Here is a 16,170-nt window from a genome sequence, read left to right as displayed (position 1 = left end):
CGAGGCTATAAGATTTGTAACACCCTGAAACTGAGTTACTGTACAGTGGCCAGGGTCATACAGAGCTTTTCCAAGACAGGTTCCTCTCAGAACAGGCCTCGCAAGGGTCCATCAAAGACATTGAGTCTTCGTGCTGTGCGTTGGTGCAGAAGCTGGCATTCAAAAAAAGACGCATGGCCTGCATTGCTTTAGAGGTTGCAGAAGCTAAAAATCCGCTTGTCAGTGTTCAGACCATACGCCGCACACTGCTACAAGTCAGTTTGCATGGCCGTTGTCCCAGAAGGAGGCCTCTTCTGAAGCTGGATCATAAGAAAGCATTCTGCATTTTGCTGAAGACAACCTGTTTGAGAGCATGAATTACTGGAACCATGTCCTGTGATCTGTTGAGACTAAGATAAACTTGTTTGGCTCAGATCGTGTCCAGCATGTGTGGTGACGCCCTGGTGAGGAGTACCAAGAAAATTGTGTCTTGCCCTCAGTCAAGCCTGGTATTGGTGGTACCATCATGATTTGGGCTGCATGAGTGCTGCTGGTACTGGGGAGCTGCGGATCATTGAGAAAAACATGGGTTCCAACATGTACTGTGACATTTTGAAGCAGAACATGATTCCCTCCTTTCAAAACCTGGGCTGAAATGCAGCTTTCCAATAGAATAAAAACCCCAAACACACCACCAAGATGTCAACTGCTTTGCTAAAGGTGATGGAATGGCCAAGTATGTCTCCAGACCAGAACTCAGTTGAGCACCTGTGGGGCATTCTCAAGCGGAAGGTGGAGAAGCTCCATGTGTCTAAAATCCAGCAGTTTCATGTCACAAAGAGAATCCCAGCAACAACCTGTGCAGCTTTGGTGAATTCCATACCTAGGAGGATTAAGGCAGTGCTGGATAATAATGGTGCTCACACAAAATATTGACACTTTGAACACAGACCACAAGCCGTACAGGTGGGAAAACACACCCTCACCCTCAGCACTGGAGCTCCCCAGGGTTGTGTTTTGAGCCCCCTGCTGTACTCACTGTACACATACGACTGTGTGGCCACTTCCAAATCCACCACCACCACCATCAAGTTTGCTGATGACACTGTTGTGGTGGGCCCGATCCCCAACAACGATGAGACGGCCTACCTACAAGAGGTTAAAAACCTGGAGAGATGGTGCCAGGAGAACAACCTTCTCCTGAACGTTAGCAAGACAAAGTTCCCGGCCTGCTTGTACAGTGCTTTGTCCTTCCCTCTGTAGGCATCTTTCTTGGCATTTTTTTAAAAAGTTTTTTCAGTTTGGCTGTGAACCATGGCTTGTTGTTACTGAATTTGCAGAAGGTTTTGGTTGGCACACACGTTTTCACAAAACTGATGTAAGATGTCACAGTGTTAATCAGTTCATCCAGGCTGTCAGTTCCATATATATATATATATATATATATATATATATATATATATATATATATATATATATATATATATATATATATATATATATATATTATATATAAAATATATATTATATATATATATATATATATATATATATATATATATAAATATATATATTATATATATATATATATATATATATATATATATATATAAAATATATATATTATATATATATATATATATATATATATATATATATATATATATATATATATATATATATATATATATATATATATATGCTCAGAAGGATTTCTGATATGCAAACGTAACATGGAGGACATCAAATCCCACCAGAGCCAAGACCACAAAATGTGTTGCTTTATAATGATGGCATTGTCCTGCGCCTGGGCAAATATTGTATTGTAGTATTGTTAGCATTGCAATAATCATACAGATACATTAATAATTCATTTGATTGAGCTGGAAAACGACAAAACAACATTAAATCCTCACAAAGGGAGAGACAAATCAAATGTCAGTTTGTGTAACAGTGCTCTCTGTCTGACGTCATCAGAAGGCGCCGCCTGGATATGCTAAGCGTTTATTTATGTTGCTACTTCTCAAGTCCTTTATGACATATAGAGCGTAATGGAAGTGAACAAGGACGAAGCGGAAAGATGTATCGAGATTGCGGTCAAAGCAATAAAGAGAAACGAAGTGGACAAAGCAAAACGGTTTTTAGAAAAAGCACAGAGACTGTTTCCGACCGATAAGGCACAGGGTAAGCAGTGATAAGCCGACTAGCTAATTTTCTCGCATTCGCTTAGCCTGGGTCTAATCTTTATGTCATATAAGAGTCAGCGGTCGTCTTTATCATGTTTTTAAATATATATTTTATATCTAAATGTCTTCGAAGTACGGTTGGACATCTCCTCACAATCTAATCACTCTGCCTATATTTAGGCTCCTTTTTTGGGGGGTGGGGGGTGAGGTTCATTCTACCTGAAAACAATGTGTCAAATGTGTCATTGTCTAAAAATGTGAAATTGTATTTTATTTTATTCAGTGTGATGAATTGGTTCTTATGGGATATTTGTTATTGTTCTATTACTATACATTTGTCTTTCCATGCATTCTAATCACAGTGGTCCTGTACTGCTGTTCACCAGGTTTCAAGGCAGCTTGATAGATAGATATCAATTATAAATAATAGAATAAATCACGATAGTCATAATCCATTTGGGATGAACATGACCATATATAAAAAAATAAATAAAAAAATAAACATTTTTTTTTAACAGCATCCCTCTGACATTATCCATTCAAATATTTGTATGTCTGAGTACTACAAATCTTACCACTTTTATTACTTCAATACGCTCTATCATCAACTGAATATGCTATTGTGAACCAACCAAGTCATTAAGCTGTGCTGAGACACATAAGACGTACTAGAATATGATCAGGTGTGGAACACAGAAGACACAAACAAGCCCAGGAACTGGGGAAATATTATATTTATATTTTGTTATATTAAGTGGTGACCACCAGTTTGGATCAATCCTACACCTTGTTACTGTAAGAGTCGTCTTTTCACAGTTTGAGCTACGGTTCCTCTGCACAACCGAAGTTGAATGCATACACCACAGAACAAGTAGATGCTTCAAAAAGGTTAAGTTAGTGTATTGGTAATTATTAGAGTACCTCTATTAATAATGAGATGATGATCATTTCTTTCAGAATGAAAGAAAAAAATAATAATCATACATCTGCAGGTCTACGAGTAGCCCTTTAGATAACAGCTGTGAGTCAGTTGTGGGTTTGTGGCTAATTTAATACAGCTGAGTATAATAGCTAAGAAAATCTTACCCAGCTTGCTTTATGCCTGTGAGAACTAAATCTCTTTATTTGAAGAAAAAAAAAAGTTTGAACCATTTGGAAATTCATCATGGAGCTGTATTGACATAAACAATAGTGGTCATTAATTTTATCATGAAGTACATACATTCTCTGACCCCATTTTTTTCTAACCTGTAGAGGCTCTTGTTCTTTGTTTTTGTTTTTTTTTCTTCCACTGTTTGCTCATTCTAGGATTTCTCACCAAAATTATATTTTGTGATAATATTATCAATTATTATTATGGAGTATTGTGCTCGGATATTTTGCCATATTACCCGCAATTACTGACTGTGCAGGTTGTGAAATTGCTTTTGTTTACTTCTAGCTCTTAATTTTTTTTTAGCTTTCAGTAGTCATATGTGATTTAAATACATATTTTAGGAAGAAGAAGGAGCATAGGGTGACATAAAAGAAGAATAAGATGGTGGAGAGGGGGGAAGAAAGTTGATCAGTCACACCATGAAGTTATGGAAAAGAGTAGTGGGAGCCAGGTTGAGAGAAGAGGTGATCACCTGTGAGCAACAGTATGGTTTCATGCCGGGGAAGAGCACCGCAGACGGATTATTTGTTTTTCGAGTATGTTAATGGAGAAGTATAGAGAAGGTCCAAAGAAGTTGCATTGTGTGTTTGTGGATTTAGAGAAAGCATATGACAGGGTGCTGAGAGAGGAGTTGTATGAGGAAGTCAGGTATGTGAGAGCAGTGAAGTGTGCAGAAGAAACGACAGACTGGTTCAAGGTGGAGGTTGGACTGCATCAAGGATCGGCTCTGAGCCCTTTCCTGTTTGCAGTGGTGATGGAAAGCATGACTAACGAGATTAGACAGGAGTCTCTGTGGACTATGATGTTTGTGGATGATATTGTTATTTGTGGTGAGAGTAGGGAGCAGGTTGAGAAGAGCCTAGAGAGGTGGAAGTATGCGCTGGAGAGAAGGGGACTGACAGAGTACATGTGTGTGAATGAGAGGGAGGGCAGTGGAGTGATGCGGTTGCAGGGAGAAGAGGTGGAGAATGTGGAGGAGTTCAGGTACCTGGGGTCAACAGTGCAAAGTAATGGAGAGTGTGTTAGAGAAGAAAAGAAAAGAGTGCAGACAGGGTGGAGTGGGTGCAGAAGAGTGATAGCAGGAGTGATTTGTGATAGAGGAGTATCTGTAAGAGTGAAAGGGAAAGGTTATAGGACTGTCGTGAGACCTGAGATGTTGTATGGATTAGAGACAGTGGCATTGAGTAAAAGACAGGAGGTGGAGCTGGAGGTAGCAGAGCTGGAGATGGATGAGGATGGACAGGATTAGAAATGAGTTTATTAGAGGGATAGCGCATGTAGGATGTTTTGGAGACAACGTGAGAGATGTGAGATTGAGATGGTTTGGACATGTGCAGAAAAGGGACATGGGGTATATCGGTAGGAGAATGCTGAGGTTGGAGCCATCAGGAAGGAGATAAAGAGGAAGGCCAAGATGGAGTTGTATGGATGTGGTAAAGGAAGACATGCAGGTAGTTGGTTTAAAATAGGCAGATGTAGAGGACAGGGGGGTATGGAGACGGATGGTCTGCTGTGGCGACCCCTAATGGGAGCCACCGAAAGCAGAAGTAGTAGTCGTCATATGTGATTATTTTTCTAATAGACTGCTATTGTTAATTTTCTTTAACTTTTGATGTGTGCAGCATTGTTCGAGTCTCTTGCTGCTGCATCCACTGAAAGCAGTTCTCCAGGAGACAGCGAGGGTCCTGAGGAAGACCAGTCCAGTGCTAATAACCACAGTGCGGCAGAGGACAGGAAATCCGAATCAGCCAAATCATACACTACAGAACAAGTAGATGCTGTGAAAAGGTAAGGGTTGTGGAATTGAAATTCTCACCTGGCAGCTACAGAATTTCTCACTCTTATTTCCCATATACACTTTGATCAATAACAAAAGGTGTGGGCTCTAGAATCCTTTTTGTATTTATGCTGAATTACCATGGCATTGAAGTTCAGTGTGTGTAACGTTTAATTATAATTTTTTTTATTAAAACAGAATGAAATAAAAGATAATAATTATACATTTGCAAGGTAGCCTTTTAAATAATAAAAGATAATATAAGATCTACCTTTATTTGTCCCACAGTGGGGAAATTTCTCTGTTACAGCAGCAAAGAAAAAAATTAATGCAATTATATAAAAAAAGACATACTATAGTATACAGTATATACACAACATAATGTATAAATACAAATAAGAAAAAACAAGAGACCACTAGTAATTAGTTACGCACGTATTGCAGGTAATATTGCACACAGTTAAACAGTAATAGCAGTGTGTATTATGGTGACTGGTTCACTGGGAGCAGTTTCAGATGTAAAGTCTAATAGCAGCAGGGAGAAAAGACCTTCTGTATCGCTCCTTCTGACACTTAGGATGTAACAGTCTGTCACTTAAGGAGCTGCTCAGTGATGAAACTGTTTCATACAGGGGTTGAGAGGCGTTCTCCAGCAATGATGATAATTTTGCTACCATCCTCCTTTTTCTCACCTCCTGTACAGTGTACAGCATAATCCCCAGGACTGAGCTGGCCTTCCCGATCAGCTTGTCCAGTCTCTTAGTGTCTGCAGTAGAGATGCTGCTGCACCAGCAGACCACACCATAGAATACGGCCACCACAGAGTCAAAAAAGGTCTTTAGTAGCTCTCTCTGCACTCCAAAAGACCTTAGTCTCCTCAGCAGAAAGAGTCTGCTCTGCCCTTTCTTATAAATTGCCTCAGTATTATCTGTCCAGTCCAGTTTGCTGTTCAGATGAACACCCAGGTATTTGTAAGAGTCCACTCTCACAATGTCCTTTCCCTGAATGTTCACTGGTGGTAATGATGAAGTTTGTTTGTGCCTATGGAAATCCACCACCAGTTCTTTGGTTTTCCCAGTAACTGTTAACCATCAGCTGCTCACTAAATTTTTTTTAGCGTGCATGCTGAGTAAACCAGTTAACAGTCATGTTTGGCCAAAATGCACATGAAGAAGAGCAGCAGTTTCCCCAAATCTCTGTAAAAGAAGAAGTATGTCTGCTAAAGCATTGCACACAAAAAAGTCACATGATTAGCATGACTGAAATGATTTTCCCGTATCTTCATTGGCACTTGTATCAATTTATATTGAAATAATTGTAAACCAGTCTCTGTCTGAGCCTGTTTTTCTTAAGATCATGATTTCTCTAATCTGCTCGAAATAAGTTCACCCTTTCAGTCATCCTCGACTCCTGTTCTCCATAAGTTCTAGAGGTTTGTTTAGAACAGTTAGTGCCTATTTTTACACAGATGACACATATAAAGCTTGTCCTTGTCTTCTTATGAGTGCTGTTCTGTTCTTGGCAGAATAAAACAATGTAAAAGCTACTACGAGATTCTCGGGGTGCAGAAAGACGCTTCGGACGACGATCTTAAAAAGGCGTATCGGAAATTGGCGCTGAAGTTTCACCCTGATAAGAATCATGCACCTGGTGCTACGGAAGCTTTTAAAGGTGACCATGACATTTTAGTACTGTAGCTTATTTACATTGAAAAGGAATTCAAGCTTTCTCTTGACACTGCTTCATGCCACTTCTACTGTACTTATCATAGTGAGTCATGTATGAGCCTTTTTCAACATCACTGTATCACAGAAGGCACAGCTGGAAGTGGTATTTGTCCACAGACAGACACAGACAGACACAGACAGACACAGACAGACACAGACAGACACAGACAGGCAGACAGACAAAAATGTGCAGACACTGTTGTAATAATACATTTAGAAGAAGGTTATAAGGCTAATGCACTGGGAAAAGGTACAGAAAAGCTGAATAAACAAGTGCATTAAATATATGTATACATAAATATGAAATATTAGGTAGGATGTACAGTATGTAAGGTGTGTGTGTATATATAGATAAATATCAGTGCAGATGTATGTAAGGCACAATCTGGTCATCGTTCCTGGAGTTTCATGCAAATTCTTTGTGGTATGTTAACATTGTTGCTTTGTGTTCGCAGCTATTGGGAACGCATATGCTGTGTTGGCCAACCCGGAGAAGAGGCGCCACTATGATCAGTACGGCGAGGTGAAAAGCTGCCCTGGCAGACGAAGGCACTCCGAGCGAGACTTCCAGCCTGATATCTCCCCAGAGGATCTATTTAACATGTTCTTCGGCGGAGGATTTCCCTCTAGTGAGTGTCCATGTGTTGGTTTGCTCTGTTACACTGCATTATGAGACGAAAAGACTTCCTGATACTCAGCTTTTGCACACTGTGACAGTGTTGCTCTCTGCAGGACCATGTATCCGGATGTGGCTATATATATTTTTTCATAGCTCGTTAACAATGTCAAAATGCTAAGCAGTGATTTGAATATTTAAATCTGATTATCCAGGTGTGTGTAGCCATGCATGTGATCGCTCTTGTACAAGCTCTTGCAGTCTACTCAGTGCATCCTTAGTGTGTTTTTGAGACTGTGTTACTTTGAGATGTCAGATCTGAATAAATTCTTGCTGAATTGTTTTCTCAGGTAATGTTCACATGTACAGCAACGGGCGAATGCACTTCAGCCGACAGCAAGGTGCAAGAAGAGAAGAAAGGGGTGTAAGTAAACAGGTTCTACGGCTCTGTTAACCAGAATGAACATTCAGGAGCTTTGAGAATGAATCTTTAAAGCACTTTGTTATTCTTCTTACTGTTGTGGACAATCTGAGCTATTGCATGGTTAGATCTGCAACATTATGTAGTTATATTAGCGAAAATAGTTGTAATTAGCGGATTAGTATCCTATGTGATAAATAAATAAATCTTATCCACAGGCTACACTGAATGGCCAAAAGTTTGTGGACACCTTAACATCACACTCCTGTACATGCATTTACATTTATGGCAGTTGGAAGACAGGGCGACTTATAATTATCTCATTTTTACAACTGAGGAGTTGAGGGTTAAGGGCCTTGCTCAAGGGCCCAGCAGTGGCAGCGGGATTTGAACTTGCAACTTTTCGATCAGAAGTCCAGCATCTTAATCGCTGAGCTACCCCTTCCCAAGAAGGCATTCAAGTTGAAGCCACGAAGGACAATCGCATCAGGCACTGCTGGGATTTGAACCCAGGATCTCCTGTTTACTAGGCAGGTGCCTCAACAGCACCACTAGGCCCATGCTTTGCTGTGCCTTTCATTCCATATTCAGCACCCTCTTGTAGGAAGACTTTCCATTAGAATCGAAGAGCACAGCTATGAGGATTTGTGCTCATCCAGCCTCAAGATTTTTAGTAAGACATTTTGAGTTCCAATCCGAGAATTGTTAAGGTCAAGGCTTTGTGCAAGACATTCGAGTTCTTCCACTTCAACCCTGACAAACCATGACTTCATGGCTCTTTAACAGGAAAACAATGCCCTGGTACACAGGTTTGGGCCTTTTAGTTTCAATGAACAGGAATTATTATGCATCCAAATTTGTTGCAGCAGTATAGGGAAGGAGGGTGTAATATTCAGGCCTCCATATTCTTATGGCCAAATGGGAGGGTTTTGGCTATACAGGAAGTTTGTGAAACTCTTGTTTCCTCACATTATTTTTTTAAATTGTGGGATCACAGCAGGCTTTGTGTAGAGTATACAAAACCTGGGCATTGGTTGGACTTGGAGTGCACTCGTTAATAAGATTGTTTATGGACATCACGATTGCAGGATGATGTGCAGTAAGGGCCTTGGTATGTGTTGAACAATAGAGGGCAGCAGTGAGCTGTGTATGGGACGTGTTCACTATACTGTAGTGGCACTAGAGGCGTTGTGGCTCTCAGATGTAGAAACCTGATGAGTTATTTCACACAAACACATTTTGTTATAGCTTACTATACAATGCATACTTTAATTGCTTTCTCTTTGTCATATTTTTATTGATGGTACTGATAAATTGTTTGTGTCATTTGCTAGCTACTTTGTTAACCCTTATAAACTGTATTTGCTTTTTAGTGTTAATTCATTAATAGTTAATTAATTTTGTACTAGAGCTATATTTTGGCATACTGGCTAGACTGGGCTTTAAGTTCATTTTAAGGTTTCTTTAAATGTGTGTGTGTGTGTGTTGTACTACAGGGTGGTTTGGCTCTCTTGGTCCAGCTCATGCCTATACTCATCCTTGTTATTGTGTCCACTCTCAGCCAGATGATGGTGGCTGATCCTCCCTACAGCCTCAACTACAGACCGTAGGTTCACACGTTTGACTCATTCATCATAAAAACAAGGGTTTAATTAAAAATCTGTTTTGTATATGAAACACACAGTTCTATAATTTGCCATTCATTTGCTCAGATATCTATGTTGACATCTAAACACAGTCTTATTTACACTAAAAAAATTGGCTGTCACTTCCTATTAATACACTGAACCTTTTTTAACCTCTCTACGAGTCTGTTAAGGTACTTCGTCCCTACACTGTAAACAGTTTTGTTATTATTATTATTATTATTATTATTATTATTATTATTAAAGTAAGTATTAGTTTGACACTTGACATAAGTGCCTCAGAGAACAGTGTAGATCAGGACTGAATTGAAGGTGTATTTGTCCACACTGTTCACTCACTGGAGGTTTGGTAAGACCCATGAGGACGTGATGACTGTGTGGACGTGTAGTACTATTGGATAATCCAGCTGTGTGCTGATGCCGTCACTGACTGGACTGTTAATCAATAGCTAATCATATTTGTGGAGTGACAAGCCAGCTTCAGCTCCAGCAGATACAACCGATTTATAATTCCCTACCACAGATGGGTCATTTAACACACACACACACACACACACACACACACACACACACACACACACACACACACAGAGCTAATTTACAGCTAAAGTAATTTAACTGATATATAAAACTGTAACGAAAAGGGATGTTAATATTATACAAAATGCGCACATGTGCAGTTTTTTGGCACGCTTAAAGCCTTTTATTTGTTTTTTCCTGATATTTTTAACTAGAGAAGCCATAATTATGTTAGAATGGGCAGCAATTTTCCTCTTCAGCGTAACTGAAATTGCAGTTAGATTCATATTTAGACAGTTATTAAGCAATGGATTACAGTTTTTTTTACTGGAAATACTGTCATCACTACAATGACAATAAATTATCTAAGTTCTCTGAAAGAAACACATTCAGGAATCAACCACTCTTATATACTTATGACCCATGCTTTTTCTTTTCTTTTTTAAACCATCTAAAATTAATACACATAGTTTATAAGTTGCAATCTCCTTGTTCTTTTCTTTAAAAAAAAAAAAAAAAAAAACCCACTTGTGAACTGTGTCTTGGGGCTGTGCATGCTGCTCAGGTTCTTATCTAGGTCCACACTAGTCTTTAACTGAACCCTCATGTCATATTCCACAGTCTGACCACCCCAGAGTGATAATGATGGTGAGATAAAAACCCTCAGCAGACTGGGCTGATTTGGGCCAGAGCATAACCTAAGAACATGATCTCTTCACTCGTCCCTTTGACCCTGACTGCCTATCACATGCAGTTTGTGTTGAAAGAGAAGTGTTTCAGAGCTTTCCACCATCATCCTATCTCTGTTCTTTCTTTTGATCCCTGATTTGAGCATTTGAATGAATAATATGTAGTCCGACTCTGGCTTTTTAAAAACCGATGCTTAATTAACTCAGATGCAGTCTATACGTGATCAGATTCTCTGTTTTTTTTAAACACGTGTGCTGTTTTGGGTTGCAGTTCTGTAGGTCATACACAGAAGCGGATGACTGAGACCCTACACGTGCCGTACTACGTGAGCGAGCGCTTCAGTCAGGAGCACAGTGGCGCAAACCTGAGACAGGTGGAGCGCAGCGTTGAGGAAGACTACATCTCCAATCTCCGCAACAGCTGCTGGAAGGAGAAGCAACACAGTATGTGCTTTTCTTCCCACAAACACGATTCTAAATCATTCAACCGTTCCTTAATACACCTTCATACACAAGTCTGGTTTATAAACAGATAATCCTTCACTTTCCAGTTAGAACTTTGGCCTCGTACTTGCATAACATGCTAATCTGAAGCCATGGGTTGATCAGAGTTTAATGCTGTTAGCCTTAATGCAGTGCCCAATGAGGTAGAGCAGAGGACCCCAAACTTTTTTTTGTGAGGGACACAAATCTCTTTTCAAGAGATACATAGCCTTTTTCAAGAGCATTGTTACTATTATAATGAAGTTTTTTTTCATTTTCATTGCCATTGAAATCACAACATTTACTTACTTATGCGTATGGTTGGAGGGTAAATCTAACAAATAATTAGGTTATTAGAGGTCGACCAATAGCGGATTTGACCAATACCAGGGTTGGATCGTCATTACCGATAACCGATGGATCAACCGATTTATCGTTTTTAAAATGAATAAAAACCAAATGGATAAGAAACAAACAAACGCAGCACTCTTTATTACAAAAAAAGTACTGAATCATAAAAATGTGCAAAGGAATGAATCCAATAATAAATATAATTATAATTGATAAATTATAATATAATAAATATAATATAGCGCTCTCTGTGCAGCACGCAGTTACACGTGTATAAAAACTAACAGCATGTGGACTCAGCGGTTCGCCTCTAGAGGCCGCTCTGATAATGACATGGATTTTTAACTAACTTTCGGTGCCTTGAAATGAATAAAGCCAATTTTTATTATCAATGATATGAGTACAACATATATTTAAAATGTACATTTCAAAATATATCTCTGGCCGTTTCAAATGTGGAGGTGGGTCTTATTCAGCCCACGGGCCGTAGTTTGTGGACACCTGAGGTAGAGAGGAATAAGCCACCCTCTGATTTGCACCTTCATAATAAACATGGCCTTTTATATTTTTTGATCTGATGTATTTAGAGCTATACTCTACTTTAAATCTGTATTTAGGCTTGTAGTTTAGTTTATAAGGTCCATCGATGTTTATCAGGAGAGACAGTTTTCTGGTCACCTTTAATGCTTTTAAGGTCTCTTGGTTTTTCTTGGTTAGATCTGTCACAGGATGTGAGGTTTTTCAACCGTGTCTAGGTCACTTCCTCAAATTAGGCAATAGGAAATGGGCACCAAATTAAGCAAATATTTTCAATAAGGTAAAATATGCAGACTACCCACTACCCACTACCCTATACCCCATACTACACTAAACTACACTACAATACAACGTAATTGATTTCAGCTTAACATGTAGACTGCTTGTAGATTACTGTCCAAATGTGAACTACAGAACTCAGAAATCCAGTACTGGTCCTAAGTACAATTGTCATTATCAGAAGTGGCATTTTTATTCCTTAATTAACTCCAGGCCCAGAAATAGCACTAAATCCCACAGTCATGTGCAGAAAAATCTTTAATATAATTACAAATTTGTTTTTTCTTCCCATTTGATTGACTTGTGTTTTTTATTTATTTATTTATTTATTTTTATTTTTTACTTGACAAACTGCTTGTAACTATTAAAACAGATTAGCACGTTGCATTGCATTTGTTAAACATAAATATAACTCAAGTTAAAGTATCAAATCAAATCAAATCAAATTTTATTTGTCACATACACATACATACAGGGCACGACATGCAGTGAAATGCTTTAATGAGAAGTACTCCTTTTACATTTGTACAACCAATTTGTAACCAATTTGTAAAACCAAAAAAACAAAATCAGTTTTCCGATCAGTTTTCTGCAAGCACACAGTGAGAGAACCGTTACGAAAACTCTTGCAAAAATCACAATGAGACGTTGTGGTCATGAGACAGGTTCTCATTTAAGTCGATTTATTTATTGAAGTAATGATGAAGTATAAAAGGTTATTAGATATATATAAAAATATTACACATTAAAATGTGAAGTAAACGTTTATCGAAATGAAAATCCTCTGAAGGAAAAAGTAAAACTATTCTGGCAAAAACATATAGTAACACAGTAAAATCTCTTACCCTGCATATTTGCATTAGCTGACTAGCTTGCTGTTTCTGCACTTAACTGTCTATTCAAAAGGAACAACTGAGCATTGCCATGTTTGTTTGATATTTTGTATACTTTTCAGTACTACACCTTATAATGAAACAGTCCTTCATGTAGTTCTAGTCGGGGGACTGGAATTAGGCACATGTCTTATGTAGTAATAATAATAAAAAAGCTATAATTCTTTATTAAATTTTTAGTAAGGGCTTTAGGAGATGAGTGCAAGAGAGGATTTATACCAGATAAGACACAAGTTCTACTCTTGTGTATTTTATTTTTGATTGTTTTTTTTCAGAGGTCCAAGGAGACGTGTGTGAATTTTTCTTTTTTTTTTCCTTTTTTTCACTTGATTCCCTGAGTCAGCACTACTTGTTCAGCTATCCTCTTTGTCCTGCAGACAAAGCCACAAAACCACAAACCGTTTCCTTCCACTGTGTTGTTTGGGTTTTTTGGTTATTTCTACACAAGCAGACACGTCACACCACGTCACGATTAATCAGAATTGCCTTAGGACGATTAGTCCAGGTTTCTTTCTCTGTTTTTTGCTTAAATTCTGACTCACAGCGTGCATCGTCATTATCTTACGCCATCACCCGAATGCACGTTTAAACAGTATTCCTCGGAAAAAGAATTGTCATCTTTCTTTTACAACACATCAAAAAAATAAAAAGCATCTGAGAACCTGAACTGAGAGATGCGGTGTGAGTAAATACGACCCCTGATAATCCTGCAGCAATGTGACTCAAGGGTTCGGGGGTGCCCTTTTTTCCCCACATATGGTTGTGAGTGTGGGAAGGGGACGTTGCTGTGACGACTTGTTGATCAGTGTTGCAGCATGCAGATTGAATATCATATCCGTGTTTGTGTGTGTGTTTGTCCACAGAGGAGGGCTTGCTGTACCGTGCACGCTATTTCGGTGACAGTGACCTATATCAGAGAGCTCAGAGAATGGGCACACCAAGCTGCTCCAGACTGGCCGAGGTTCAGACTTATGTCCACTGATAAACCAGCGTGATCACGACAGGTGAGGAAAAAAGCGTGACACTGATCGACGCCCTGCTTTATTAGTTACAACAGACTCTTGTTCTAGTGGCTTTAAGCAATGTTTACAAAAACAACCAACCTTAAGCCATGCAGCTTTCTGTCTATGGTGCACTAATTCTCAGGTGCAGAACGTGAACATTTGGGGCGTACGGTGCTCATTTGCTCATATACATTAACAAATTCTGCAGAACGAAAGAAAATAACGGACCAAATCCGATATAAGCAGGTTTCCTAATTACAATGACACCAGCTAGGGGTGTCTTTTGTGAATCATTAATGAAAATAGTTCTATTTAAAGAGATTTTTCTCAGATTTCGCGGTTAAACCCTCATTTCTGAAATGATGCTTTAAGTAAGAAATTTAATATAATAGAGGATGATGTTTTAGAAAAATTAAAAAGTGTGACATACAAAGCGGAATCACCAATACCACAATAGAAATGTCATAAAAAAAAAAAAAAATTCTATAGCAGAATTTCCCAACTATTCGATGTTAAATGTAGTGTTGAATGACATTTTAAATGCCATTAACCATTTTAGAGTTGAGTTTAATGTCATGGAACATCCTTGAGACAGACGAGTCTAAAACAGGCCCAGTTCCAGCCATGTTTGTGCAGCACTTAAAGCACTTAGCCTCACCAATACAACTGATTAAAGAAAAGGAGAGTAAACAGCAGTAGAGCAGCACTGAATGTTTGCCAGTACCAACATATTTGCAGAGTTCTCCTCTGTCCGGTGTCCTCTTTCAGTTCCTTGTCAACTCTTTAGCGATTTGCCAAGCTTGACCTGGCTCTTAGGTGGTCCATAACTGACCCTTATCAGTGTGAGAAGAATGTATGGCCCCACCGCAAGGTGTGTGTTTCACATTCATATCATTGTGACTGTTTTAATTGTTTATTTTCTTTTGTATTTTTTTAGGTGTATAATTGAATCTTCCCATTAAAACTGTGGCAGACTGGTGGCATCCAGGCAAGGGAGACAGATTTCTACGTGTGTGTGTGTGTGTGTCTGCGTGTGTATGTGTATGAGAGATAGAGAGATGTGTGTCAGTGAAAGATCGTCCTGTACAGGTTTGTATAAGAAGAGCTCTTCCTCCAGCCCTTTACAGACCTGAGTTACACCTCGGTTAAGCAACGATCCAATCTTTTGAGATATTTTTCCTTCAATCTGAAACACGTTTCATTTAATCAAGCTGAAACTGGATGTGCAAGACCTTTTATTAGGTTCCTCTATATACCACGATCTAGTCACTTTGTATTAATTTATTAATTTATATAATTGTACACTTAATATTTTAGCGATGCAGGTTAGGTCACATGCTAATATTAGCATTAACGGTAAATAAAAAGGAATAAGCACTCCATAGTTTAATCTTTCATCTTCACCACAAGGACTCACACAGCTTTGTAGTATTTATTCAAAAAATCAGGATGTTTTTTTAAAAGTATAATATATTTTTAGATTTTGCAATGCTGACTAAAAGAAATAAACTAAAAGCTGTAGCAAAGCTTTTCCTCTGGATTATAACAAAACAATAAAATCTTATGTGCCACTGCTGAACTTTTTTGAAGTCGTTGTGGTTTGTGCGTTCGTGCTGAGGAAGTGTAACATTGTGTGCACAGGGGTGGGACTGGTGGGCTCTGTGTGTGTTTCAGGAAGGGAGGATAGTGAGAATTGAGTGAGAGTGGAACCGTGTGTATATGCATGTACGTGTGTGTGTGTGTGTGTGTGTGTGTGTGTGTGTGCGTGTGTGTGCGCGCAGTTGAGTCATGCCAGATTTTGGCAGACTGTAAGCTAAAACATGCAGCAGCTCACGTTCCCCAGTAGTCAGTATTCACGTCTAGATCATACCGGTCTCTGCTGGATTTGCACTTCTGATGCGAGTTCT

At 38.9% G+C, this 16,170-nt stretch overlaps 1 protein-coding gene across 1 annotated transcript; it reads left to right on the top strand.

Annotated features, from left to right (window-relative positions):
- Positions 1 to 1,932: 1,932 nt before the first annotated feature.
- Positions 1,933 to 15,842, top strand: dnajb12b (DnaJ heat shock protein family (Hsp40) member B12b). Its single transcript, XM_046854708.1, has 9 exons — positions 1,933 to 2,163; positions 4,944 to 5,109; positions 6,624 to 6,769; positions 7,281 to 7,454; positions 7,792 to 7,865; positions 9,359 to 9,468; positions 10,988 to 11,160; positions 14,123 to 14,263; positions 15,201 to 15,842. Exons 1-8 carry the CDS (start codon positions 2,031 to 2,033, stop codon positions 14,239 to 14,241), a joined length of 1,095 nt encoding a protein of 364 aa, XP_046710664.1. The 5' UTR covers positions 1,933 to 2,030; the 3' UTR covers positions 14,242 to 14,263; positions 15,201 to 15,842.
- Positions 15,843 to 16,170: the final 328 nt, after the last annotated feature.

This window comes from Silurus meridionalis, chromosome 7, assembly GCF_014805685.1.
Source record: "Silurus meridionalis isolate SWU-2019-XX chromosome 7, ASM1480568v1, whole genome shotgun sequence".
NCBI classification, from domain to species: domain Eukaryota; kingdom Metazoa; phylum Chordata; class Actinopteri; order Siluriformes; family Siluridae; genus Silurus; species Silurus meridionalis.
This window is presented reverse-complemented; position numbering and strand designations above follow the sequence as displayed.

Coding starts and splice junctions, on each gene's coding strand:
- dnajb12b (XM_046854708.1), top strand. CDS start 2,031: ATGGAAGTGAACAAGGACGAAGCGGAAAGATGTATCGAGATTGCGGTC. Junction 2,164..4,943: donor TCCGACCGATAAGGCACAGG/GTAAGCAGTGAT, acceptor TGATGTGTGCAG/CATTGTTCGAGTCTCTTGCT. Junction 6,770..7,280: donor TGCTACGGAAGCTTTTAAAG/GTGACCATGACA, acceptor TTGTGTTCGCAG/CTATTGGGAACGCATATGCT.